The 25,400-nt window shown below is 47.9% G+C and overlaps 1 protein-coding gene across 1 annotated transcript in view; it reads right to left on the bottom strand.

Annotated features, from left to right (window-relative positions):
* The window catches only part of LOC144805225 (uncharacterized), a 170,286-nt gene that overhangs the window by 95,362 nt on the left and 49,524 nt on the right, over nt 1-25,400 (bottom strand). The window contains exons 3-4 of the mRNA XM_078671950.1: nt 2,793-3,470; nt 1,930-2,361 (exon numbers count right to left, since the gene is read on the bottom strand). Coding sequence (XP_078528076.1) covers nt 1,930-2,361; nt 2,793-3,470 — 1,110 coding nt within the window. The remainder of the gene's footprint in view (nt 1-1,929; nt 2,362-2,792; nt 3,471-25,400) is intronic.

Raw genomic sequence — 25,400 nt, 5'->3', positions numbered from 1 at the left:
GCCACTTCTGGCATTCATACGACAAATCCTTCAGAACATTTGAGGACAAGGTGCAATCAAGTGTGGAAGACGAGTTGCTGGGAGTGCAACTGATTGTCCTGGCACATATATGCATTTGATGTGGGATTTCGCTATTTCACCACATTGTTCAACTAGAGTCTGCTGCTTACAATCGTTCATTTATGGTAAAAAGTAGAGTTTGGCAAGGCACAAAATGAATAGGGAGAGCCAAGTCGGAGAGGAGCCATGGGTCACAGTTAGTTATAAGGCCCAAGGCACGAGCTGATCCAACAACCGATAACAGTGTGTAAAAGATGCAGCAAACGTTACTTAAAAACAAGGTATATGCTCTTTTATATCTAAAAATAGGTTATTTCTTAAACACATGTGCTTCGCTTTAGTTCATTACATATACTGCAGTGGCATTTGTTAATAGTAATATATACATTTTACCAATGAAGCTTCCCTCTCCAGAGCCCTGACAGCAACATGCCTACTTTGGGTGTGTTGGGTTTATAGGTTTTATCACTAATCCTACAAGTTAGCTGAAAATATCGTTGTTAGTCCCAGTATTGTTCAGTGTTGTATTTAAAGGAAGTGTGATCTGATAAGTGACTAAAGCTGTTCCCACATTCATTGCACTTGAATGGTTTTTCTCCTGTGTGAGTTCGCAGATGACACCTTATTGCTGAAGAGCTGCGAAAACTACTGTCAGATTCGCTACAATGATAGGGTTTTTTACCCGTGTGTGTTCGCTGACGACTTTGTAGGTCTGATAAATGACTAAAGCACTTTGCACATTCAGTGCACTTGAATTTGGTTTTCCCCTGTGTGTGTTCGATTATGTGTTTGAAGTTGTGATAACTGACTAAAGCACTTTGTACATTCACTGCACTTGAATGGTGTTTTACCTGTGTGTATTCGCTGATGTGTTTGGAGATTTGATTAGCGACTAAAGCACTTTGCAAATTCACTGCCCTTGAATGGCTTTTCCCCTGTGTGCCTACGCTGTTGTCTTTGAAGGCTTGATAACTGACGGATGTATGTCACTACAATGCATACTTTTACAACGCATACCTTTACAACGCATTTTTTAAAACGCAAGACCCATTACAACGCATTCCATTACAGCGCATGCCATTATAATGCATCTTTAAAAACTACCTTTACAACGCATTCCACTACAACGCATACTACCTTTACAACGCATACCATTACATTGCATGTATGGTAAGTATTGGATAGTGTAGGGGTAAAATGTACTATTCTAACTCCAGTGGGGTGCAACAGTAGGGTAAGTGTTGGATAGTGTAGGGGTAAAAATTACTATTCTAACTCCAGGGGGTGCAACAGTAGGGTAAGTGTTGGATAGTGTAGGGATAAAAATTACTATTCTAACTCCAGGGGGTGCAACAGTAGGGTAAGTGTTGGATAGTGTAAGAGTACTATGTGTATGCGTTGTAATGGTATGCGTTGTAATGACTGCTTTGTAATGACATTCATTGTAGTGGTATGTGTCATAGTGACATGTGTTGTAATGGCATGCGTTGTAATGGATGTTGCGTTGTAAAAGTTTTGTTGTAAAGGTAGTGCGTTGTAAAAGTTGCATTGTAAGTGTTGTTTCCCTAACTGACTAAAGCTCTTCACACATTCACTGCGCTTGAATGGTTTTTCCCCCGTGTGTTCGCTGATGACTTTGTAGGCATGATAAATGACTAAAGCACTTTGCACATTCAGAGAAAAAAGAAAAACCAAAGGTGGTGATGGACGGAGCGTTGACAATACAAACACTCACCCCCAGTCAACTGAAACGATGGATTTAGGCCCAGATCTCTGTACTGGGGTGAATGTATGACATTCTTCTGCATTCTGTCCATCACCTGTTGTTTTTGCTTTGCACATTCAGTGCACTTGAATTTGGTTTTCCCCTGTGTGTGTTCGATTATGTGTTTGAAGTTGTGATAACTGACTAAAGCTCTTCACACATTCATTGCAATGGTATGGCTTTTCCCCCGTGTGTGTTCGCTGATGTCTTTGTAGGTCTGATAATCGACTAACGCTCTTCCCACATTCATTGCACTTGATTGGTTTTTCCCCTGTGTGTGTTCGCTGATGTCTTCGAACTTGTGATAACTGACTAAAGCACTTTGCACATTCACTGCACTTGAATGGTTTTTCCCCTGTGTGTGTTCGCTGATGATTCCTTAATGCTGAAGAGTAACGAAAACTACTGTCACATTCACTGCAATGATAGGGCTTTTTCCCCATGTGTGTTCGCTGATGACTTTTTAGGTCTGATAACTGACTAAAGCAATTTGCACATTTACTGCACTTGAATGGCTTTTCCCCTGTGTGTCTACGCTGGTGTCATTGAAGGCTTGAAAACGGAGTAAAGCTGTTCACACATTCATTGCAATGGTATGACTTTTCCCCTGTGTGTGTTCGCTGATGTCTTTGTAGGTCTAATAATCGACTAAAGCTCTTAACACATTCATGATTCAGAAAAGGGGGTGGTGATGAACAGAGTGTCTGAATTAAGCCGACCACTCTTACCCAGTCCAAAGATCAGGGCTTGATCCATCACCGTTATTTAGCTCACTGCCCCATCCCAGCTCAGAACCTGGCTTAACACATTCATTGCACTTGAATGGTTTTTCTCCTGTGTGAGTTCGCTGATGATTCCTTAATGCTGAAGAGTCACGAAAACTACTGTCACATTCGCTACAATGATGGGGTTTTGCCCCCGTGTGTGTTCGCTGATGTCTTCGAAGGCTTGATAACTCACTAAAGCACTTTGCACATTCAGTGCATTTGAATGGTTTTTCCCCCGTGTGTGTTCGCTGATGACTTTGAAGGGTTGATAACTCACTAAAGCACTTTGTACATTCAGTACACTTGAATGGTTTTTCCCCCGTGTGTGTTCGCTGATGGCTTTTAAGCACTGATAATTGACTAAAGCTCTTCACACATTCACTGCACTTGAATGGCTTTTCCCCTGTGTGTGTTCGCTGGTGTCTTTGTAGGTTTGATAAGCTACTAAAGTTCTTTACACATTCCCTGCACTTGAATGGTTTTTCCCCTGTGTGTGATCGCTGATGAATTTGGAGGTTTGATAAGTGACTAAAGCTCTTTGCACATTCACTGCACTTGAATGGCTTTTCCCCTGTGTGTGTTCGCTGATGACTTCGAAGGCTTGATAACTGACTAAAGCTCTTTACACATTCACTGCACTTGAATGGTTTTTCCCCTGTGTGTGATCGCTGATGAATTTGGAGGTTTGATAAGTGACTAAAGCTCTTTGCACATTCACTGCACTTGAATGGTTTTTCTCCTGTGTACGTGTGCTGATGAAGCTTGAGTAGTGATGACAAACTAAAGCTCTTGCTGCATGTGTATGATTCTTCTTTCTTGGATAGTGTCTGTGGGTCGGGTATATATTTGTCTACATCCCATGATTGTATTTCCTGATGGGCCGTCATGGCTGATAAAGCACTTGTGTTTTTCTCACACACTTTATATGTGTGCGGTATTTTACACGTTTGCTTTCTGTTTTAACAATAAAATACAATAGCCACCAAATATTTGCCACACACCTAATACGTAGAAGGTGTCTTTTTAGGCGATTGTGCCTTTAGATTGGATTATGGCTATGCACGCTTGCGGGTAAATCTGTATCTTCCTTCTGGCCGGTGCAAATTGAGACAGTCTGTTGTATTGTAAATACAAGAACTCCTCTTTCCTTTACACGTCAGTTGTCTGGCTCCGCTCTGTTGTGCTTTTCTCTGGCTGTTGTGAGTTACCCAGAAAGAGTTTACAATTCACCTAGTGTACTAAATGATGGCTTGTCATTATATTAGAAAAAAGAGCACTGCGGTAATCACATCATACCGATCCCATGATCAAAGGTGGTGCAGGACACTTGTTTATACAGGAGGTGCTTGGTTATTGTTGTTGCCTTAATTTTCCTAAGTTCATTTCTTCGTCTTGTGGCGTGGAGGTGCACAGCTCAGCGTCTTACAATCACTGAACTGCCCTTGATGCTTCATCCGAGATCTGTCAGTTTGTGTGCAGGTTCCCCTGTCGCCGACTGAGCTGATGTTTTCCTGAATATTGTAGCTCATTATTTCTGCTATTATTGAAGATTTACAGCATTAGCTTCTTTATTGATGGTCATTTCATACATCCAAGGATGGTTTTCTGTTGGATGTAAAGATATTTAGCATTACTAAATTGAAACATAATGGAATCAGAATTCACAATGTTTAACTGGTTGTAAAAGAAATTTCGGAGGAGATTTACCAAATCTCCACACTGCAGCGCAGCCCCCCCCCCCGCGCAGGGCTGCGCTGCGCTTCGTTGCGCGACAGGAAGGGAGAAGGAGAGGACCATATTTTCAAAGATATGGCTATCTCCTTCCCTTTCCCTTGCGCCGGCACAGATTACAGCAGCCCTGCGCCATGCAAACACCTCAACACCAGAACGCTAGGGTGTGTGTGTGTGTGTGGGTGTGTGTGTGTGTGTGAGTCCAGCATAGGTTATGTACAGGAAGGACACCCTTCCTGTACAAAATATGATCCCTAGACACGAGGGAAAGCTTTTCCCATTTTGTATACGTGTTGCATAGTGCAGTACGAATGCAAAGTTAGAAAAGGAAGGAGAAATGAAAGCATTTCTCCTTCCTTGCACCTAGTTTAAAAGAGTGCACTTTTCTCATGCTAACCTCAATCTACTGTATTTGGTAAATTGGGTTTAGCGTGAGATACCTTGGGCGGTTGCACCGGAACACCCATGCACCACCCTTGCCAGGCCCCCATGGTGCAAAGTAATGTAACTCAGTGCTATGCGCTGCTTCACATTAATTTTACATTATTTGCTTGAAAGGAAATTAGGAAAAAGGGATTTTGTGCTGTTTTGTGCCACTTTTGTGATAAAAATACGGCACAAAATGTTAGTAAATCTCCCCCTTCTTCTTTACCGCCTTTGAAACTTAGCAAGGAATATTTCATCATACACAGATATTTAACAAAAAAATCTGTTGATCAGGTGACATCTTATTAATGTCTGAAAAAGAGTTGATTTACCAGTGTTTACAGAGTAACTTAGCAAAGTAAGGGCGCTCACGGAGCACCCAAGTGCTTAGCGGTATAGCTTAAGATAGACGCATATGGTCAAGATTTCATTTAAACAGCAATGGATTTTAGAAAAAGAGATAGATCAGGCTGGGCTGCAAAATGTCCAGTAACTCTTTATGAAGTATACAACAAAAGTAACTCCATTCACACACTTCTTCTCGTTCCTTTCGATTCACTTAAGATCATCTCAAATACCAACTCCTGTCTTTACCTTGCTGTTCATCACCTTTGACACTTTCAACAGCTCCCTTGGTTTAAGCATTTCTGGTTTCTTCTAACTTGGAAGATTGGAACATTATTGTGAGTTGAGGGGGGTTTTCTATCGCCATAACATCTGTCGATCTCCCTGAAACTAGTGCACCCTACAGCACCCGGTTCTGGCCCGAAAGATAACTTTCAAAAGCAAGACTTTAGTTCTTCCTAAAGTAGATAAAGTTCTGTAAGATGCATCTCCTTCCGGGGCTTTTGTGTAAAACAGAACGAGGGGTTCACTGTTAGGCCCATCCTTTACATTATAAGCGCAGATAAGGCAAACAAACGTTGATTCATATAATATAATATTCAACGATATCAGTCATTTAGTACTTATAGAGAATCCATCACAACCAATAATTTACCTGACATATCCCCGCAGCAGATGTGTGCATATTACTCTTTTTTCCACCTTTTCCACCATTACATGGCGTCTGGCATGATGTTGTCCTTTTGGGGCCCAGGATGCCACTTTGTGACCGGATGGGCATTTGGTAGAGCGGGAGGAGGTGTAAGTTATCCACAGGTGATGCAGCATTTCTACCGTTCCATATTTCTCATATTCAAGTTTACCTAATTGCCTGTCCTTCTGCCCCTCTACTGCCTTCTGGCTGCGCACTCACTCTGTGGGGTTCATCAGAAGTCAGATAACTGCCTCATACTCACAAGGCCATGGATCTCACTTCTTCTACAACACTTATTGCAGACATAGGGCCCGATTCACAGAATGAACTTAAGACTAAATCCTAAACATACTACTATTTGGTATTCACAGAATGCACTTACTACTTTCGGGATTCACAGAATGAACTTACTACTTTCGGTATTCACAGAATAGATTTAAGACTACTAACTTTATGTCCGCACTCGGGCTGGAAATTCCGGCCCGGAGGCGGAGCTTCTGGCTTTGGGAGGAGCTCCGGGCTTGGGGGCGGGGCTTGCGGCCCAGAGGCGGAGCTTCTGGCCCAGAGGTGGACATTTAAGCCATGGCTAAATCTCCACATCCGAGCCGGAAGCTCCGCCTCCAAGCCACAATGGTTTGACGAGAACGTTAGAGCTCACAAACAAGCCTGCAGAAGACTAGAAAGGAAACGGTACATCCACTATGATCCCTGTGATAAAATCCAATATAAGCAGGCCATTCGGGCCGACCAGGATATGATTTTTAAAGCAAAATCCAGTCACTGTGTCGTCAAAATTAAATCTTCTTTAAACATCCCCAAAGAACTCTTTGCGACAGTGATAAAACCGAGCAAGCTTCCTGAACCTAAAAACATTACAGCCGACCAATCCTTCTGCAATTTTTTTGCAACTTTTTTTCAAGATAAGGTCAAAGCTACCTATAATACGTGTTTGTACAAGCATCCTCCCTGTGGTGTAACCAAAGAGAAGGACACAGGCATTGAACTGGAACTGATGGCTACCACCCCCTCAGACCTCGCAGAACAACAGGAAACAGGCCACCAAAGGAGTTGGGATCAGGTAGTGTCTGGTACTGGCAGATGCCACCTCCCTGACTCGATCAGTACAACAGAAAATATGGATGACCCCCCATTCTATGACACGGGTAGCCCGTCCCTCAGCCGGAGATACGTTTCTGCTACCTCTTAATCTTCTATTGGAAGATCAAGTTCAATCATTATTTAGCCAAATTAATTGTAGCTCTCCCTTGGATCCTGGCCCTCTTGGAATTCTTCACTTACCACCTGATGCCATCTGTAGGCACCTCGGAGACATCCTCAACAGGATGCTCACGTCTGGTTATTTTCCTGAGGAATAGAGGACGGCCTCCATTCTGCCTCTCCTATAAAAGCCCAACGTAGTCAGTAGTTATAGAAATAATGACAGCCTGTCTTGCGTCTTCCCTTCCCTGCAAAGGTTGTGGAGAAGGCTGCGAACTCTGAGATTTCTCATTTTATTAATAATAATTCCCTTCTGGATGCCACCCAATTTGACTTTAGAAGCCAACAGATGGGCTATCTCTGATTACAGCCTCAGAAGAGATAGGGCAAACCCTTGACACAGGTGGAAATGCTGCCCTGATCTTGTCGAACTCTCTGCAGCTTTCAACAGTTAACCAAAGCCTTCTTATTGACTGTCTCTTCACTTTAGGGATCAGGGGCAAGGCCCTCAAGCTTGTTAAATCTTTCCTTTCAGATAGAGAGCAATTTGCTGAGTTCAATGGCGTCAAGTCGCCCTCTTTCTGTCGACGTGTGCGGTTCCGCAGTGCTCTGCCCTTAGTCCGACCCTTTTTACCTTAAACATAACCTCTTTGGCTAACCTTATAAAATCATTTAGCTTTGCAATGGTATCCTCTGCTGATGACACCCGCATTGTGGGGTTTGTGGCCAGCAACCCTGATGACACTGCAGCTCGCTTCCATGAGATTATGCTACAAGTCGGCAGTTGGATGTCAAAAAACGGTCTAAAACTGAGCTCGGGTAAAATCAAGGTTCTGCTTTTTTGGCAGGAACACATTGTTCTGGTCCCCCACCTGTGGCCACAGGAGTTGGGGTGCTCCCTACCCCGATTACCAGAGTTAAAAATCGTGGTGTATACTTTGACAACAAACTCTTTTGATGGACATGTAAATTTTGTCACTTGCTCCCGTTTTTTCATACTCCAAATCCTCAGTAAAATCTTTATCTTTATCCCTTCTGACTTACGGAAATCTCTGATCTCTGCACTTATTCTTGCTAAAATAGATTATTATAGCGGATTTATTCACCAACATTCAGAAGAAAATCTAAAATAAAGTTCAGGTCGTCCAGAATGCAGCCACTCTGCTGCTTATGGCAATACCCAAACGCCAATCAGTTTCTCATGTTCTTCCTTTAGTTCATTGGCTTCCTATAAAAAAAGGATTGAGTTCAAATCTTCATGCATTGCATTCAAGGCACTGCGTAACTCCAGTCCAGAATACCTTAGTCAACGCTTCCAGTGGTACGTCACTAAAAGATCACTGCCCATATCTTATACATCGAATCTCATTATACCTAAGGTCAGAAGGGCTCCTTGGGGAGACAGAAGCTTAGTAGCCTGCACAGCTAGGCTGTGGAATTCTATGCCACCTGATCTCAACAAAGACGTCAGACCTGCTCTTGTTCCGTAAATCATTAAAAACCTGCCTTTCCAACCAGAAGCTCTTCTTGACTGAAGCTTCCAGTTCATTCTATCTTTTGGCTTGTTTCCTTCTTCTTAATCTGAGTATCCAGCACCTAGACACCTTTGGGTAGCAGAGTGCTCTACAAATCTAACTTTCATTTAATTTCATTTCATCTTACATTTCATCCTTCCAGGCAGGACGTCTGTTAGCTGTGCCTTGTGCAGATCTTCCTTCCAGGCAGGACTTCTGTCACCTGAAGTTTGTGCAGATCTTCCTTTCAGACTGCGGCTTCTGTCAGCTGTGCCTTGTGCAGATCTTACTTCCAGGGTGGGCTTCTGTCGGCGGTGCCTTGTGCAGATCTTCCTTCCAGGGTGGGCTTCTGTCGGCGGTGCCTTGTGCAGATCTTCCTTCCAGGATGGGCTTCTGTCAACGCTACAAGTGCTGCTCCAAGGTTTTATTCAACCACTGTATCTGAACATCCCCTGGTAAATACCAACTAGAGAAATAACATCCAGCAAGAATATCGAGGTACCTTGACTTTCTCTGTCTGTCGTAACTGAAGATGTTAATCCTTGGTAACATCAATCCCCTTTGGACAAGGTCCTCCATTTTGCTATCAGAATGTAACTCCTCCTGCGCAGACACAAACCCTCAAGTCCACATTGCATGAAGCTGGGTGGTTCTCACCCAAAAGAGGGCCCTCCACAAATTGCTGTCATTTTCTTACACCCCCTGAAAAGCCGTGGCAACACACAGACCAACTACACCCCATCAGGGATCACCCGTCCATCTGCCAGGATAAAGACTCAGATCTTTCAACCTTCTCTGTTACCATCTTTGGAACGGCCTGTCTCTGAGATTCGTGGAAGCTCCACACTCAGTGAGCTCTGAGATGCCTTATAAAACCATCTCATGAGAGTGGAAGAAAAGAACAACAAGTGACACACACTGCACAGAAGTGTAAATAAATCTACCATTAGAATTCCATGTACCATTGTCGTACTGCTGATGTATCCACATGGAAAACATCTCTGGCAGACATGTTGTGCTGTCTGTTGCTACATAAATAGGAAGTAGATTCCAACTGCAGTAAGAGTGCCGTTTCTTGCAGTCAGAGTCCAGGCACAAGGACAATCTGGCACAAACAATGCAATAACACAGGCCAGGCACAAGAAGAATCTGACGCAAATGATGCAATAACACAGGCCAGGCACTAGGTGAATCTGACGCAAATGATGCAATAACACAGGCCAGGCTTGAGGAGAATCTGATGCAAACAATGTAATAACACAGGCCAGGCACTAGGAGAATCTGATGTAAACAATGCAATAACACAGGCCAGGCGTTGGGAGAATCTGACGCAAACAATGCAATAACACAGGCCAGGCTTGAGGAGAATCTGATGCAAACAATGTAATAACACAGGCCAGGCACTAGGAGAATCTGATGCAAACAATGCAATAACACTGGCCAGGCGTTGGGAGAATCTGACGCAAACAATGCAATAACACAGGCCCAGCACGAGGAGAATCTGATGTAAACAATGCAATAACACAGGCCAGATACTCGGAGAATCTGATGCAAACAATGCAATAACACAGGCCAGGCAGGAGGAGAATCTGGTGCAAACAATGCAATAACACAGGCCTGGCACGAGGAGAATCTGACGCAAACAATTCAATGACACAGCAGGCACTAGGAGAATCTAATGCAAACAATGCATTAATTCAGGCGAGGCATTAGGAGAATCTGATGCAAACAATGCAATACCACAGGCCAGGCACTACGAGAATCTGATGTAAACAATGCAATAACACAGGCCAGGCACTAAGAAATCTCATGCACTCAATTCAATGACACAGCAGGCACTAGGAGAATCTGGTACAAACAATGCATTAACACAAGCCAGGAACTAGGGTTGATGCAAACAATGCAATAACACAGACCAGGCACTAGGAGAATCTGATGCAAACAATGCAATAACACAAGCCAGAAACTAGGGTTGATGCAAACAATGCAATAACACAGGCCAGGCACTTGGTGAATCTTATGCAAACAATGCAATAACACAGGCCAAGCACTAGGATTGATGCAAACAATGCAATAACATGGGCCTGGCATTAGTATTGATGTAAACAATGCAATAACATGGGCCTGGCATTAGTATTGATGTAAACAATGCAATAACAAGTGCCAGGCACTAGAAGAACCTGATGCAAACAATGCAATAACACAGGCCAGGCAGTAGGATTGATGCAAACAATGCAATAACACAGGCCAAGCACTAGGATTGATGCAAACAATACAATAACACAGCCAGGCACTAGGAAAATGTGACACAAACAATGCAATATCACAGGCCAGGCACTAGGGTTGATGCAAACAATGCAATAACAGAGGCCGGGCACTAGGCAAACGTGATGCAAACAATGCAATAACACAGGCCAGGCACTAGGAAAACGTGACACAAACAATGAAATAACACAGGCCAGGCACTAGGGTTGATGCAAACAATGCAATAACAAATGCCAGGCACTAGGATTGATGCAAACAATGCAATAACAGAGGCAAGGCACTAGGAAAATGTGACGCAAACAATGCAATAACACAGGCCAGGCACTAGGAGAATCTGATGCAAACAATGCAATAATACAGGCCAGTTACTAGAAAAACGTGATGCAAACAATGCAACATTACAGGTGAGGTACTAGAAAAACGTGATGCAAACAATGCAATAACACAGGCCAGGTACAAGGAGAATCTGACGCAAACAATGCAATAACACAGGCCAGGCACGAGGAGAATCTGATGCAAACAATGCAATAACACAGGCCAAGCACTAGGAGAATCTGATGCAAACAATGCAATAACACAGGCCAGGCACAAGGAGAATCTGACGCAAACAATGCAATAACACAGGCCAGGCACGAGGAGAATCTGATGTAAACAATGCATTAACACAAGCCAGGCACTAGGAGAATCTGACGCAAACAATGCAATAACACAGGCCAGGCAGGAGGAGAATCTGATGTAAACAATGCAATAACACAGGCCAGGCACTAGGAGAATCTGATGCAAACAATGCAATAACACAGGCCAGGCACTAGGAGAATCTTATGCAAACAATGCAATAACACAAGCCATGCAAAAGGAGAATCTGATGCAAACACTGCAATAACACAGGCCAGGCACGAGGAGAATCTGATGTAAACAATGCAATAACACAAGCCATGCAAAAGGAGAATCTGATGCAAAGACTGCAATAACACAGGCCAGGCACGAGGAGAATCTGATGTAAACAATGCATTAACACAAGCCAGGCACTAGGAGAATCTGATGCAAACAATGCAATAACAGAGGCACTAGGAGAATCTGATGTAAACAATGCAATAACACAGGCCAGGCATGAGGAGAATCTGGCGCAAATAATGCAATAACACGGGCCAGGCACTAGGAGAATCTGATGCAAACAATGCAATGCAACAATGCAATACAACAGAGAAAGGAGTTGGCGTAATGGCTAGCGCGGTCGACCTCAAATCTGGGGAAACAGGTTCGAGTCTCGGCAAGGACGCGCAACATCCTGTGATTCTGGGCAAATAACTTCATCTCCCAGTGCCTAACAAAAATGAATGTGTCCTCATGTAAAGCAACTGGTGCTCGTGTAAAGCACTCTGATACCCGATACCTTCGGGTCAAGTTTGCGCTATTTAAAACTCTGTTAAAAACAAAAATACAATAATATAAGCCAGGCACTTGGAGATTCTGACGCAAACAATGCAATAAAATGGGCCAAGCACTAGAATAAACTGATGAAAACAATGCAAAAACGCACGCCAGGCACAAGGATTGGCGCAAACAATGCAATTACACAGGCCAGGCACTAGGAGAATCTTATGCAAACAATACAATAACAAAGGCCAGGCAAGAGGAGAATCTGATGCAAACAATGCAATAACACAGGTCAGGCACTAAGGAATCTGATGCAAACAATTCAATGACACAGCAGGCACTAGGAGAATCTGATGCAAACAATGCAATAAAACAGGCCAGGCACTAGGGCTGATGCATACATTCCAATAACACAGGTCAGGTATTTGGGTTGATGCAAACAATGCAATAACACAGGCCAGGCACTAGGAGAATCTTATGCAAACAATACAATAACAAAGGCCAGGCACTAGGAGAATCTGTTGCAAACAATGCAATAACACAGGCCAGGAACTAAGGAATCTGATGCAAACAATTCAATGACACAGTAGGCACCAGGAGAATCTGATGCAAATAATGCAATAACACAGGTCGGGCACAAGGAGAATCTTATGCAAACAATGCAGTAACACAGGTCAGGCACTAGGCTTGATGCAAACAATGCAATAACACAGGCCAGGCACTAGGTGAATCTTATGCAAACAATGCAATAACACAGGTCAAGCACTAGGATTGATGTAAACAATGCAATAACACGGGCCAGGCACTAGAATAATCTGATGCAAAAAAGCAAAAACACAGGGCAGGCACTAGGTGAATCTTATGCAAACAATGCAATAATACAGGCAAGGCACTAAGGAATCTGATACAAACAATTCAATGACAAGGCAGGCACTAGGAGAATCTGATGCAAACATTGGAATAACACAGGCCAGGCAGTAGGAGAATCTGATGCAAACAATGCAATAACACAGGCCAGGCAGTAGGAGAATCTGATGCAAACAATGCAATAATACAGGCCAGGCACTAGGAGAATCTAATGGAAACGAAGCGATAACACAGGTCGGGCACAAGGAGAATCTTATGCAAACAATGCAATAACACAGGTCAGGCACTAGGGTTGAAGCATACAATGAAATAACACAGGCCAGGCAGTAGGATTGATGCAAACAATGCAATAACACAGGTCAGGTACTTGGGTTGATGTAAACAATGCAATAACACAGGCCAGGCACTAGGAGAATCTGATGCAAACAATGCAATAACACAGGTCAGGCACTAGGAGAATCTTATGCAAACAATGCAATAACACAGGCCAGGCACTAGGGTGGATGCATACAATGCAATAACACAGGTCAGGTACTTGGGTTGATGCAAACAATGCAACAACACAGGCCAGGCACTATGAGAATCTTATGCAAACAATACAATAACAAAGGCCAGGCACGAGGAGAATCTGATGCAAACAATGCAATAACACAGGCCAGGCACTAAGGACTCTAATGCAAACAATTCAATGACACAGCAGGCACTAGGAGAATGTGATGCAAACAATGCAATAACACAGGTCGGGCACAAGGAGAAACATATGCAAACAATGCAATAACACAGGCCAAGCACTAGGATTGATGTAAACAATGCAATAACACGGGCCAGCCACTAGAAGAATCTGATGCAAAAAAAGCAAAAACACAGGCCAGGCACTAGTCGAATCTTATGCAAACAATGCAATAACACAGGTCAGGCACTAGGGTTGATGCATATACTGAAATAACACAGGCCAGGCAGTAGGATTGATGCAAACAATGCAATAACACAGGTCAGGTACTTGGGTTGATGCAAACAATACAATAACACAGGCCAGGCACTAGGCAAACGTGATGCAAACAATGCAATAACACAGGCCAGGCACTAGGAAAACGTGACGCAAACAATGAAAAAGCACAGACCAGGCACTAGGGTTAATGCAAAAAATGCAATAACACATGCCAGGCACTAGGATTGATGCAAACAATGCAATAACAGAGGCCAGGCACTAGGAAAATGTGACGCAAACAATGAAATAACACAGGCAAGGCACTAGGAGAATCTTATGCAAACAATACAATAACAAAGACCAGGCACTTGGATTGATGCAAACAATGCAATAACACAGGCCAGCCACTAGGATTGATGCAAACAATACAATAACACAGGCCAGGCACTAGGATTGATACAAATAATGCAATAACACAGGCCAGGCACTGGGATTGATGCAAACAATGCAATAACAGAGGCCAGGCACTAGAGGGGCGTGGCCAGCCAGGCAACATGGCGGACGCAACTCACTAGAGCTCCGCCAGTGAGGCTCTAACTTATCCTGCATTTCCCCGGATAGTGTGAAGTGAACTTACCAATACAGGGCGGAGTGGTTGCGGGATCGCCTGGGGACCTCGCCGGTGTATCCAGAGTCGTGAGGCAAGGCCGCGGCGCCGAGAATAAGCCGCTGTGAGGGAGTCCCTGGCGGAAGCGGTAAAGGCGTGAAGCCTGGCCGGGTCTCAGAGAGGAGGGGGGCCCTGACTCCGACAACGCGGAAGTAGCGGAGGAAGCCTGATCGTGACTGCGGGCTACGGAGAGTGCCAGGGAGGTGCAGTGGAGGCTCCAGAGTTGGCGGCCGGATAGTCCGCAAAGCCGCCGGCAGGTTGGGACGAGGAGTCCTGAGGCGCCCGTACGAGGGACCGGAAGGTGAGCCGCCATTGGCAACTTTGCGGCAGGCCAAATCGAGAAGCGGGAGTGAGGACTCTGCCGCTGGCGGGTCCCGGAGACAGACGCCGGGAAGAGAGAAACCCGCTCCTCTGCTGGTTGTGAGGAGCGGGGACAGTCCAAAGCGAACGGCAGCCGGAGGTCACCGAAGCCCCTGGGGTGAGCTGCGGAGCCCCGGAGGCGGGAGACCGAGAGGAGGTCCAGCCCTGGCGAGAGGAAGTGGCCTGCAGAAGCTGCGAGGCACCTAGAGCTGCGGGAACGACAGAGGGGCACGGCAGAGTGGAGGAAGGCAGAGACAGGCGGCACGAGGGTGAGGCTGGCAATAGACTGAGCTACCGAGGTGACATTTTCATTCAGGCGCCATTTTGAGCGTTCGTGCAGCGAGAAGCCCCAGACCCCCCTAAAACTCAGCGCTAGGCCCTCTGACTCCAAGCGCCGCCAGCCACAGACTGCGCAATTACTGCAAAAGCGGAGGGGCCCGCCTGAACTGCTGACTCAGGGCCCTTCTGGCGGGACGTTGCTGATTGCGGCCGCAATCGGTCAGAATACAGGGACAAATGCCGAGAGCTTGGAGCCGGACAGTGCACAGCCCCTGATAGCCCCACCACAGCTGCCCACAAGCGGAGGCCATCTGCGGCTCGCACGCAGTTGCCAGCACATGGCCCTACCTGCTGGGATGTAGACCGCACGCCTGCCACTAGTCTGGCCGTGAAATACCTGAAAGTGGATTGCTGTCACCACCTGCTTGTCCTGCCTAATTGAGCAAGAATGAAAACCCCACTTGAAGCAGCAGTCAGAGGCCGAGCTATTCGGGAAATGCTTGGGGGAAGGTTTGCTGTCAGCACACACGGACCCTGACAGGAGGGTGCACATACAGGAGTCCGGGAGCAAGGTTGCAGGGTGGACTGCCCTTGGACGCACGGGAGATGACTCCTGCTGATAGATTGGCTAGTAGGAGTGAGGGCCCTATTCCCTGGGGAACGAACCCATTGCGCAGCAAATTACTATGGGCAGGCTCAGGGACAAAGCGCAGTTGAGGAAGCAGGAGGCGAGCGGACCCGACACGCTGCAGGAACAGAGGCGGATAGCCATGGACCCCGCAGCTGCTTTAGCGGCCAAAATGGACACGGTTCTGGCGGCGGTGGAGAGTATCGGATCGACCCTAGAGCAAACCAAGTCGTCATTAGAGGGACGGATTGATAAAGTAACGTCTGACTTCACATTGCTGCATGCAGACCACCGCAAACTGGCGGAGACCATCACAGAACAGCGTCAGGCGGTTCAGGAACTACAACCTGTGGTGCGCAGTCACGCTGCGGCCCTGCAAGACCTGATTGATAAAGTCCACAAGCTAGAAGACCATGCTGAGGACGCAGAAGGACGCTCTTGGCGCAACAACGTCCGAGTAGTAGGCCTGCCAGAAGGAGAAGAAGGGACAGCACCTGAACGGTAAACTGAGACGTGGCTGAGGACAATCCTGCCGACTGGAGTGCTATCCCCGCAGTTCGTGGTGAAAAGGGCGCACAGGGTGCCGGCGCAAGCCCAGAAGCCGGGAGCTAGACCCCGCCCGTTTCTCTTCAAGCTCCTCAACTACAGAGACCGGGACACGGTGCCCCGGGAAACCCAGAAGATCAGGACCTGCAGGTGGGCAACAGTTGTGTAATGCTTTTCCCGGACTACACAGCAGCAACACAAAAGAGGCGGGGCTCCTACATAGCAGTGAAGAAACAGCTCAGGGACCTAGAACTACCCTACTCGCTGCTCTTCCCCTCACGGCTGAGCGTGGTCACAAAAGAGGGCGGGATTGGCTGGAGGAGACCGGGCAGTGGACGGGGACGTGACCGGTGGGTCCGGAGGGCGGCGGATGGCAAGATCAGCGCTCCAGGAAGAGGAGGAGGAAGAGAGGGGCCAGACGAGGGACAGGCCTGGGGCAGACGGCACCCAGCCTGGAGAAGATACGGCAGGAGCGGCAAGAGGCACTGGAGGCGGTCGCATCGCTGGGAGCGGTGGCAGGGCATGGAGGCCCGGAACATAGACAGCAGCGAGGAGCCGGGGCTAGCGGATCTTCCTTGCCATTCACTGTAATGTCAGACGACATTATACCGCTGGTAGTAACACCCCAGACAGCAGACTATATCGTGTGACAGTTGGCGAACCTATGATGGACCACTACATGACTTGTGTTTTGTGCAAAGATCCATTGTATCCTTTGTATGACTGATGTAACACACTGGTAGGCAACATTGCTGGCCTGGACCCACGCAACCGCGCAGGCATAGTAATAGGACTTGCCAAAATAACGCAGATGCACAGTCACGCTTTCCACTAGGGCACGAGTTCATGCACTAACACGCGTGGTGACATTTGTAGGTGGCTCGCTCCAGCCGGTACGCTCTACTGTCAGCGGCAAGCCAAACACACCTCAACAGAGCTGAGGGCCTTGTCGAGGGAGTACCCGATAACACCACTGACTGCGCGTTCCCCAAACGCACAAACATTGCGATCACGATACACTAAGCAGTAGCTTGGTTGCCCAGTCTGGACGCATTCCCCGTTGGAAGTATGCCCATAAAGTTACACAGTTAGTTTTAGTTCACATATTTCAGATGCAGCAATTAGTGATTCCCGTCCGAGGGCCCACCCCTAGGCCTCACAATCTACACCCCCTGATCCCCCGGGCGGCCACACCACAGCACCACCCATGGCATGCACTAACATCATGACCTGGAACATCCGAGGCATGCACACCCCGTCGCGTCGGTACTCGGTTTTCGCGTATATGCAGCGCCACTAAACGGGGATCGCGCTCCTCCAAGAAACGCACATGTCCCGAGTGGAATTAGAGAGACTCCTCAGGCGCTGGAGGGGACAACTTCATGGCACGACCTACTCAGCGCACGCGCGAGGCACACTGATATGGGTGAGGGCAGGTGTTCCCTTCGCAGGCACTGACACTCAGGTAGACCCGGAGGGGCGGTACACTTTCGCGAGGGGGAGGCTTAATGGGCAGGAGATATTGTTGGGTTCTATTTACGCCCCCAATACAGAGCAACCTGCCTTCCTGGCGTCTTTAAACCACATCCTTCAGCAGTATGCGGGCCTACCCTGGCTGCTGCTTGGCAGTTCGAGCTGGACTGTTCCCACAAGGCACAGGGTCAGACTGATTTGCATATAGCCATGTCTGAACTGGGGTGGCTGAGTGAACTAAAGAATGGTGATGGATTAAACCCAGATCAGTTGACTGGGGGTGAGTGTTTGATTTGTTCAAACGCTCCGTCCATCATCCCCTTTTGTATCGCTTTGTTCGCCCTAAGTGTGGCAGGGTATGCTCAGACGTGAGTCCCTTGTTCACTTGGCCACTGGATTCAAGATAGCCTGGCTGATGAGGATTATGAATCCGAAACCGGTCCCAGGATGCTTGTTTCCGGTCCAGGGAAGACATGGCTTGGCAGTTCGAGCTGGACTGTTCCCACAAGGCACAGGGTCAGACTGATTTGCATATAGCCATGTCTGAACTGGGGTGGCTGAGTGAACTAAAGAATGGTGATGGATTAAACCCAGATCAGTTGACTGGGGGTGAGTGTTTGATTTGTTCAAACGCTCCGTCCATCATCCCCTTTTGTATCGCTTTGTTCGCCCTAAGTGTGGCAGGGTATGCTCAGACGTGAGTCCCTTGTTCACTTGGCCACTGGATTCAAGATAGCCTGGCTGATGAGGATTATGAATCCGAAACCGGTCCCAGGATGCTTGTTTCCGGTCCAGGGAAGACATGGCTTGGCAGTTCGAGCTGGACTGTTCCCACAAGGCACAGGGTCAGACTGATTTGCATATAGCCATGTCTGAACTGGGGTGGCTGAGTGAACTAAAGAATGGTGATGGATTAAACCCAGATCAGTTGACTGGGGGTGAGTGTTTGATTTGTTCAAACGCTCCGTCCATCATCCCCTTTTGTATCGCTTTGTTCGCCCTAAGTGTGGCAGGGTATGCTCAGACGTGAGTCCCTTGTTCACTTGGCCACTGGATTCAAGATAGCCTGGCTGATGAGGATTATGAATCCGAAACCGGTCCCAGGATGCTTGTTTCCGGTCCAGGGAAGACATGGCTTGGCAGTTCGAGCTGGACTGTTCCCACAAGGCACAGGGTCAGACTGATTTGCATATAGCCATGTCTGAACTGGGGTGGCTGAGTGAACTAAAGAATGGTGATGGATTAAACCCAGATCAGTTGACTGGGGGTGAGTGTTTGATTTGTTCAAACGCTCCGTCCATCATCCCCTTTTGTATTACCCTGGCTGCTAGGCAGCGATTACAATATGGTGCTGGACACACAGTTAGACCGCTCCTACTCGGCCAAGCGTGCAGTGGCAGCGACCGCAGCGGCGCAAGCCCTTAGAGACTGGCTAACACACTGGGGCATTCAAGATCTCTGGCGTACACAACACCCCACAGACAAAATATACTTCTATTACTCGCCGGTGCAGGGCCTTCATGTTAGGCTAGACAGAATAGTAGGCTCCCAGTCCCTGCTCCCGCTCTTGACCAAGTCTGAATACCTAGGCAGGACGCACTCGGATCATAACCCCCTGTGGTTCCAGATTAGCTGGACGGCGGATAGACCTCCGGTGCCCACTTGGCGACTGTAGCTGGCCGCGCTGGAGGACGCTGAGCTCAGGTCATCGCTGGGTACCGCCATCCTCTCCTACTTTGAGGAGAATGAGGACACAGCGAGCAATCCTATGGTGGAGTGGGACGCCCATAAGGCAACTCTCCGGGGGCATTGCATAGGGACAACGTGGAACATCCGGCGCAGGTATCCACATCCCTGACCCGCATAGAATCCGAGCTACAGCAATATGAGTTAGAGGGGGAGGGAGCGGGTAGGCATGCGCTTAAGTTGGGGGAGCTACGAGGTGAGCATGCGGTCCTAATTGAGAGACTACGGTGTCACAACTATGCAGCGCACACGGCCAAGGTGCATGCGAAGGCGGACAGAGCAGGTCGCTTGTTAGCCTGGCTGATACAGGCACCGGAGCGCAAGGCGCCGATCGGTGCCATTCTCTTAGGAGAAGAAACAGTGGTGTATACGCAGCGCGAAATATACCAGGCGTTCACCGAGCACTATCGGGACCTCTACAAAGCTCGAGGCACTGGCCGGGAATGCGCGTTGGCTGACTTCCTAGCATTGGTTACGCTGCCCACAGTCACTGACGCGCAGAAGGCAGAACTGGGTGCCCCGCTCGCACTAGAGGAAGTGGGCCAACGATCCAGGCGCTGGCGACGGGGAAAACACCGGGGCCGGACGGCCTGCTAGTCGAATACTACAAAGCGAATAGAGACATCCTGGCGCCACAGCTGCTTCAGATGTATAAGGCATCGATAGATGAGGGCCGTCTTCCATCCTCCCTGCGAGAAGCGTTTTTGGTGTCCTTACCTAAACCTGACAGAGCCCCAATGTCCCTGAGCTCGTATCGCCCGTTGGCGATGCTCTATACGGACTATAAGATACTAGCCAAGATGCTCGCTGAGGGTCTGGCGCCAATAGTCCCGCTTCTGGTCCACCCCGACCAGAATGGTTTCATGCCGGCGAGGTCCACATCACTGAACCTCAGGAGGTATTTCCGAGTGGCGGCAGAAGCAGAAACGGTCTGGCCCAGAGCGGGGTGCCTGATACTGGATCTAGAAAGGGCCTTCGATAGCCTTGAGTGGGGCTATCTTCTGGCGGTGTTGGAGGCGTATGAGCTGGAAGGGGAATTCCTAGAGATGGTGGGCTTCTGTATAGGAATTCCGTGGTCTGCATCCGGCTGGGGCCATACATCTCGGAGGAGGTAGAGGTGGGCAGAGGCACCCGGCAGGGGTGCTCTCTGTCGCCGCTGCTCTTTGCGCTCGCCATCGAACCTTTGGCGGCAGCCATGAGGCAACTACTAGCTGACGGAATTCAACCAGGGGATGGTATTCATCAAGTGTCCCTATATGCTGATGATCTATTGGTCTTTGTCAGGAACGTAAATAGTATGCCGGAACAGCTTGCCCCACTGCTAAGCCGCTTTGCCGGTCTCTCGGGGCTCCGAGTTAATGCGGGTAAGTCCTGCCTCTATGCCTTTAATAGTGAGGTCAATGATGCGGAGTATAGCCTACAGGGGACGAGAGTACAGGGGCGAGCGGACACATTTAAATACCTGGGGATCTAGATCTACCGACAGCCGGCGGACCTGATGGACGGGAACCTAGGTAGAGCGGTTGCAGCGCTCAAGGCACAGATAAGCTTCTGGTCCATGCTCCCCCTGACGCCCACCTCGCCTTCTATACTATTTCGCGAATCTGCCTCTGTTCGTGCCTGCATCTTTCTTCTCCAAGCTCAACGGGACCCTGCGCCACTTTATCTGGGGCGCATCTCGGCACCGCCTGGCCCTTGGGAAGCTGTTTCTTCCCACAGACAAAAGTGGCCTAGCCGCCCCCTGCTTTGAGCACTACTATCTGGCAGCGCAGCTCCAATGGATTGCCCGCTGGATGGCGGACAGGGGGAAAGAGGACACCGCCACAAGTGAGCCGCCCTACACCATGGAAAGGATCGCCGTGCTGTATCACCTGCTGGCAGCCAGGGCCCGTCCTGCCCCGCTTCTGCTAGGGGTGGCGTATAAATGCTTACGTAGGGCACTATATCTGACAAGGAAAGTGCTCCCATACGTGCCTGCGGTGCCGTTGGAGGGCACGCCGGGGGGTGAGAGTGTTCTCACACGCCACATGCTAGAGCAGTGGCAGGGGGCGGATGTGCAGACGCTAGGCGATCTATACCAGGATGGAGTCCTGATCCCCTTCGAGACGCTGGTCGCAAAGGGTGGGCTCCCCCCTGGGGGATTCCTCATGCACAGGTCCCTCACGGCCCGGATGGCGATGAGGTGGGGCGACATCGCGGAGGAGCAGGCGCAGCACTTGACGATGCAGTACCTACATGTCATGGACAGGGCCAGGCATCTCATTAAATGGTTTGCAGTGTCCCTACGAATGCACACGGAGCTGGACTTCACCCCCCTCTGTGGAAAGTGGGAACAAGATATGGGACGACCGCTGGCGGACAAAGAATTGGAAAGGATGCTCAAAAGCCCGGTGTGCATCCCCAGAAACATGCGCCTACCTCACCCCCACCTCAATAAATAAATATTTCAACAGGGCGGATGTATCTTGCCCCCGATGTGACGAGCTAGATGCAGACCTCCTTCACCTTTTGTGGCGCTGTCCAGGACTTGGCACTTATTGGAGGGAAATCAATGCCCGGCTCGCGCAATGCACTGGTCGCACAATCCCTTGTAATTGGCCTGAATACCTCCTGCACCACTTCAAACAGTCGCCTGCTACTAAGGCGTCGTCCTGATTTCTAGACCTGGGAATGGTCACGGCGGTGAGGCTCCTCACAAAGCGATGGAAGGCAAGAGACCCGCCCAGTGTGCAGGCGTGGACCTTGTCTCTCCTGTCGTGGGCCCAAGCGGATTGGACCGCCATTAGGAGAGAGGAAACAGTGGGGCTCCGCAGAGAGCCCATGGCGGAAAGCTGGGAGGGCATGCTCAATGCGCTGCAGGCGACAGGGACTGGCACAGCTGAGGGGGCGGAGGGGGACACGGAGGGCGGAATGGATAACAGAGGGGAGGGGCGCGTGGCGAACAACAACAACAACAATACCGACCCTAGCACACAGGCTGGGGCCCGCCACCGGAAGGTTGTGAGGGTGCAATAGACATGGGGATGCATGTACGCAATGAGGGGAGAGTGCGGGGCCGGTAAGACAGAATAAGGGAACAAATACACATTCTTTGGAAGAAGGAGAGGGAGGTGGGCCTCGGGGAGGGGAATGAGGGAACGTTTTGTATTGAACCCTGGCGATAATGCCGTATCTCGTTGTTATTGTTTACTTGCAAATGTTATGGTTGCAACTGAGTTACATATATATGATTTGTCTCACCAAGCAGAAAAGGGACGCAACGACTCTCACAAGCTATGGACATGTATGAATGCCCGAGACTCAGTCGCCTGACACATAGGTGAAACTACATTAGCGCTTTAATAGCATAATGCATTGTCGGAGCGCTGATGTAGCATATTGTGTTATGAACGTTTACATCGTTTGGTTTTTTTAGTTTTATATAGCGCAAACTAGAACCGAACCGAATCAGTTATCAGAGCGCTTTACATTGCACAAGGTACGTTTTTACAAGAGGACACACACTTTCATGTTTTTAGGCACGGGGAGATTAAGTGATTTGCCCAGAATCACGGGAGGTTTTGGCGTCGTTGATAGCAGAAAACTGGTGATAATGTATTTGATGTACATGGTGCACGAACTGAGATGTTGAGAATGAAATAGAAATGAAAATAAAAAAGAGTTGACAAAAAAAAAACAGAGGCCAGGCACTAGGAATATGTGACACAATCAATGCAATAACACAGGCCAGGCACTAGGAGAATCTTATCCAAACAATGCAATAACACAGGCCAGACACTAGGGTTGATGATTACAATGCAATAACACAGGCCAGGCAGTAGGATTGATGCAAACAATGCAATAACACAGGTCAGGTACTAGGAAAACGTAACGCAAACAATGCAATAACACAGGCCAGACACTAGGAGAGTCTGATGCAAACAATGCAACATCACAGGCCAGGCACTAGGGTTGATGCAAACAATGCAATAAAACAGGCCGGGCACGAGGAAAACGTGATGCAAACAATGAAACAACACAGGCCAGGCACGAGGGTTTATGCAAACAAAGCAATTACACAGGCCAGTCACTAGGAAAATGTGACACAAGCAATGCAATGACACAGGCCAGGCACTAGGGTTGATGCAAATAATGCAATAACACAATGCAGGCACTAGGGTTGATGCAAACAATGCAATAACGCATGCCAAGCACTAAGAAAATGTGATGCAAACAATGCAATAACACAGGCCAGGCACTAGGGTTGATATAAACAATGCAATAACGCAAGCCAAGCACTAGGAAAATGTGATGCAAACAATGCAATAACACAGGTCAGGCACTAGGGTTGATGCAAACAATGCAATAACACAGGCCAGGCACGAGGAGAATCTGATGCAAACAATGCAATAACACTGGCCAGGCACTAGGAGAATCTGATGCAAACAATGCAATAACACTGGCCAGGCACTAGGAAAACGTGACGCAAACAATGCAATAACACTGGCCAGGCACTAGGAGTGATGCAAACAATACAATAACACAGGCCCGGCACTAGGATTGAGGCAAACAATGCAATAACACAGGTCAGGCACTAGGGTTGATGCAAACAATGCAATAACACAGGTCAGGTACTAGGAAAACATGACGCAAACAATGCAATAAAACATGCCAGGCACTTGGATTGAAGGAAATAATGCAATAACACAGGCCAGACACTAGGAGATTATGATGCAAACAATGCAATATCACAGGTCAGGCACTAGGGTTGATGCAAACAATGCAATAACACAGGCCAGGCACGAGGAGAATCTGATGCAAACAATGCAATAACACAGGCCAGGCACTAGGATTGAGGCAAACAATACAATAACACAGGCCAGGCACTAGGATTGACGCAAACAATGCACTAACACAGGTCAGGCACTAGGGTTGATGCAAACAATGCAATAACACAAGCCAGGCACGAGAAGATTCTGATGCAAACAATGCAATATCACAGGTCAGGCACTAGGGTTGATGCAAACAATGCAATAACACAGGCCAGGCACGTGGAGAATCTGATGCAAACAATGCAATAGCAAAGTCCAGGCACTAGAATTGATACGAATAATGCAATAACACAGGCCAGGCACGAGGAGAATCTGATGCAAACAATGCAATAACACAGGCCAGGCTCTAGGATTGAGGCAAACAATGCACTAACACAGGCCAAGCACTAGGGTTGATGCATACAATGCAATAACACAGGCCAGGCACTAGGATTGATACAAACAATGCAATAACACAGGCCAGGCACTAGGAAAACGTGACGCAAACAATGCAATAAAACAGGCCAGACACGAGGAGATTCTGATGCAAACAATGCAATATCACAGGCCAGGCACTAGGATTGGTGCAAACAATGCAATAACACAGGCCGGGTACTAGGAAAACGTGACGCAAACAATGCAATAACACAGGTCAGGCACTAGGGTTGATGCAAACAATGCAATAACACAGGCCAGGCACTAAGGAATCTGATGCAAACAATTCAATGACAAAGGCCAGGCACGAGGAGAATCTGATACAGACAATGCAATAACACAGGTCGGGCACAAGGAGAATCGTATGCAAACAATGCACTAACACAGGTTAGGCACTAGGGTTGATGCAAACAATGCAATAACACAGGCCAGGCACTAGGTGAATCTCATGCAAACAATGCAATAACACAGGCCAAGCACTAGGATTGATGCAAACAATGCAATAACATGGGCCAGGCA

The sequence above is a fragment of the Lissotriton helveticus genome, chromosome 1_2, assembly GCF_964261635.1.
Source record: "Lissotriton helveticus chromosome 1_2, aLisHel1.1, whole genome shotgun sequence".
NCBI lineage: Eukaryota > Metazoa > Chordata > Amphibia > Caudata > Salamandridae > Lissotriton > Lissotriton helveticus.
This window is presented reverse-complemented; position numbering and strand designations above follow the sequence as displayed.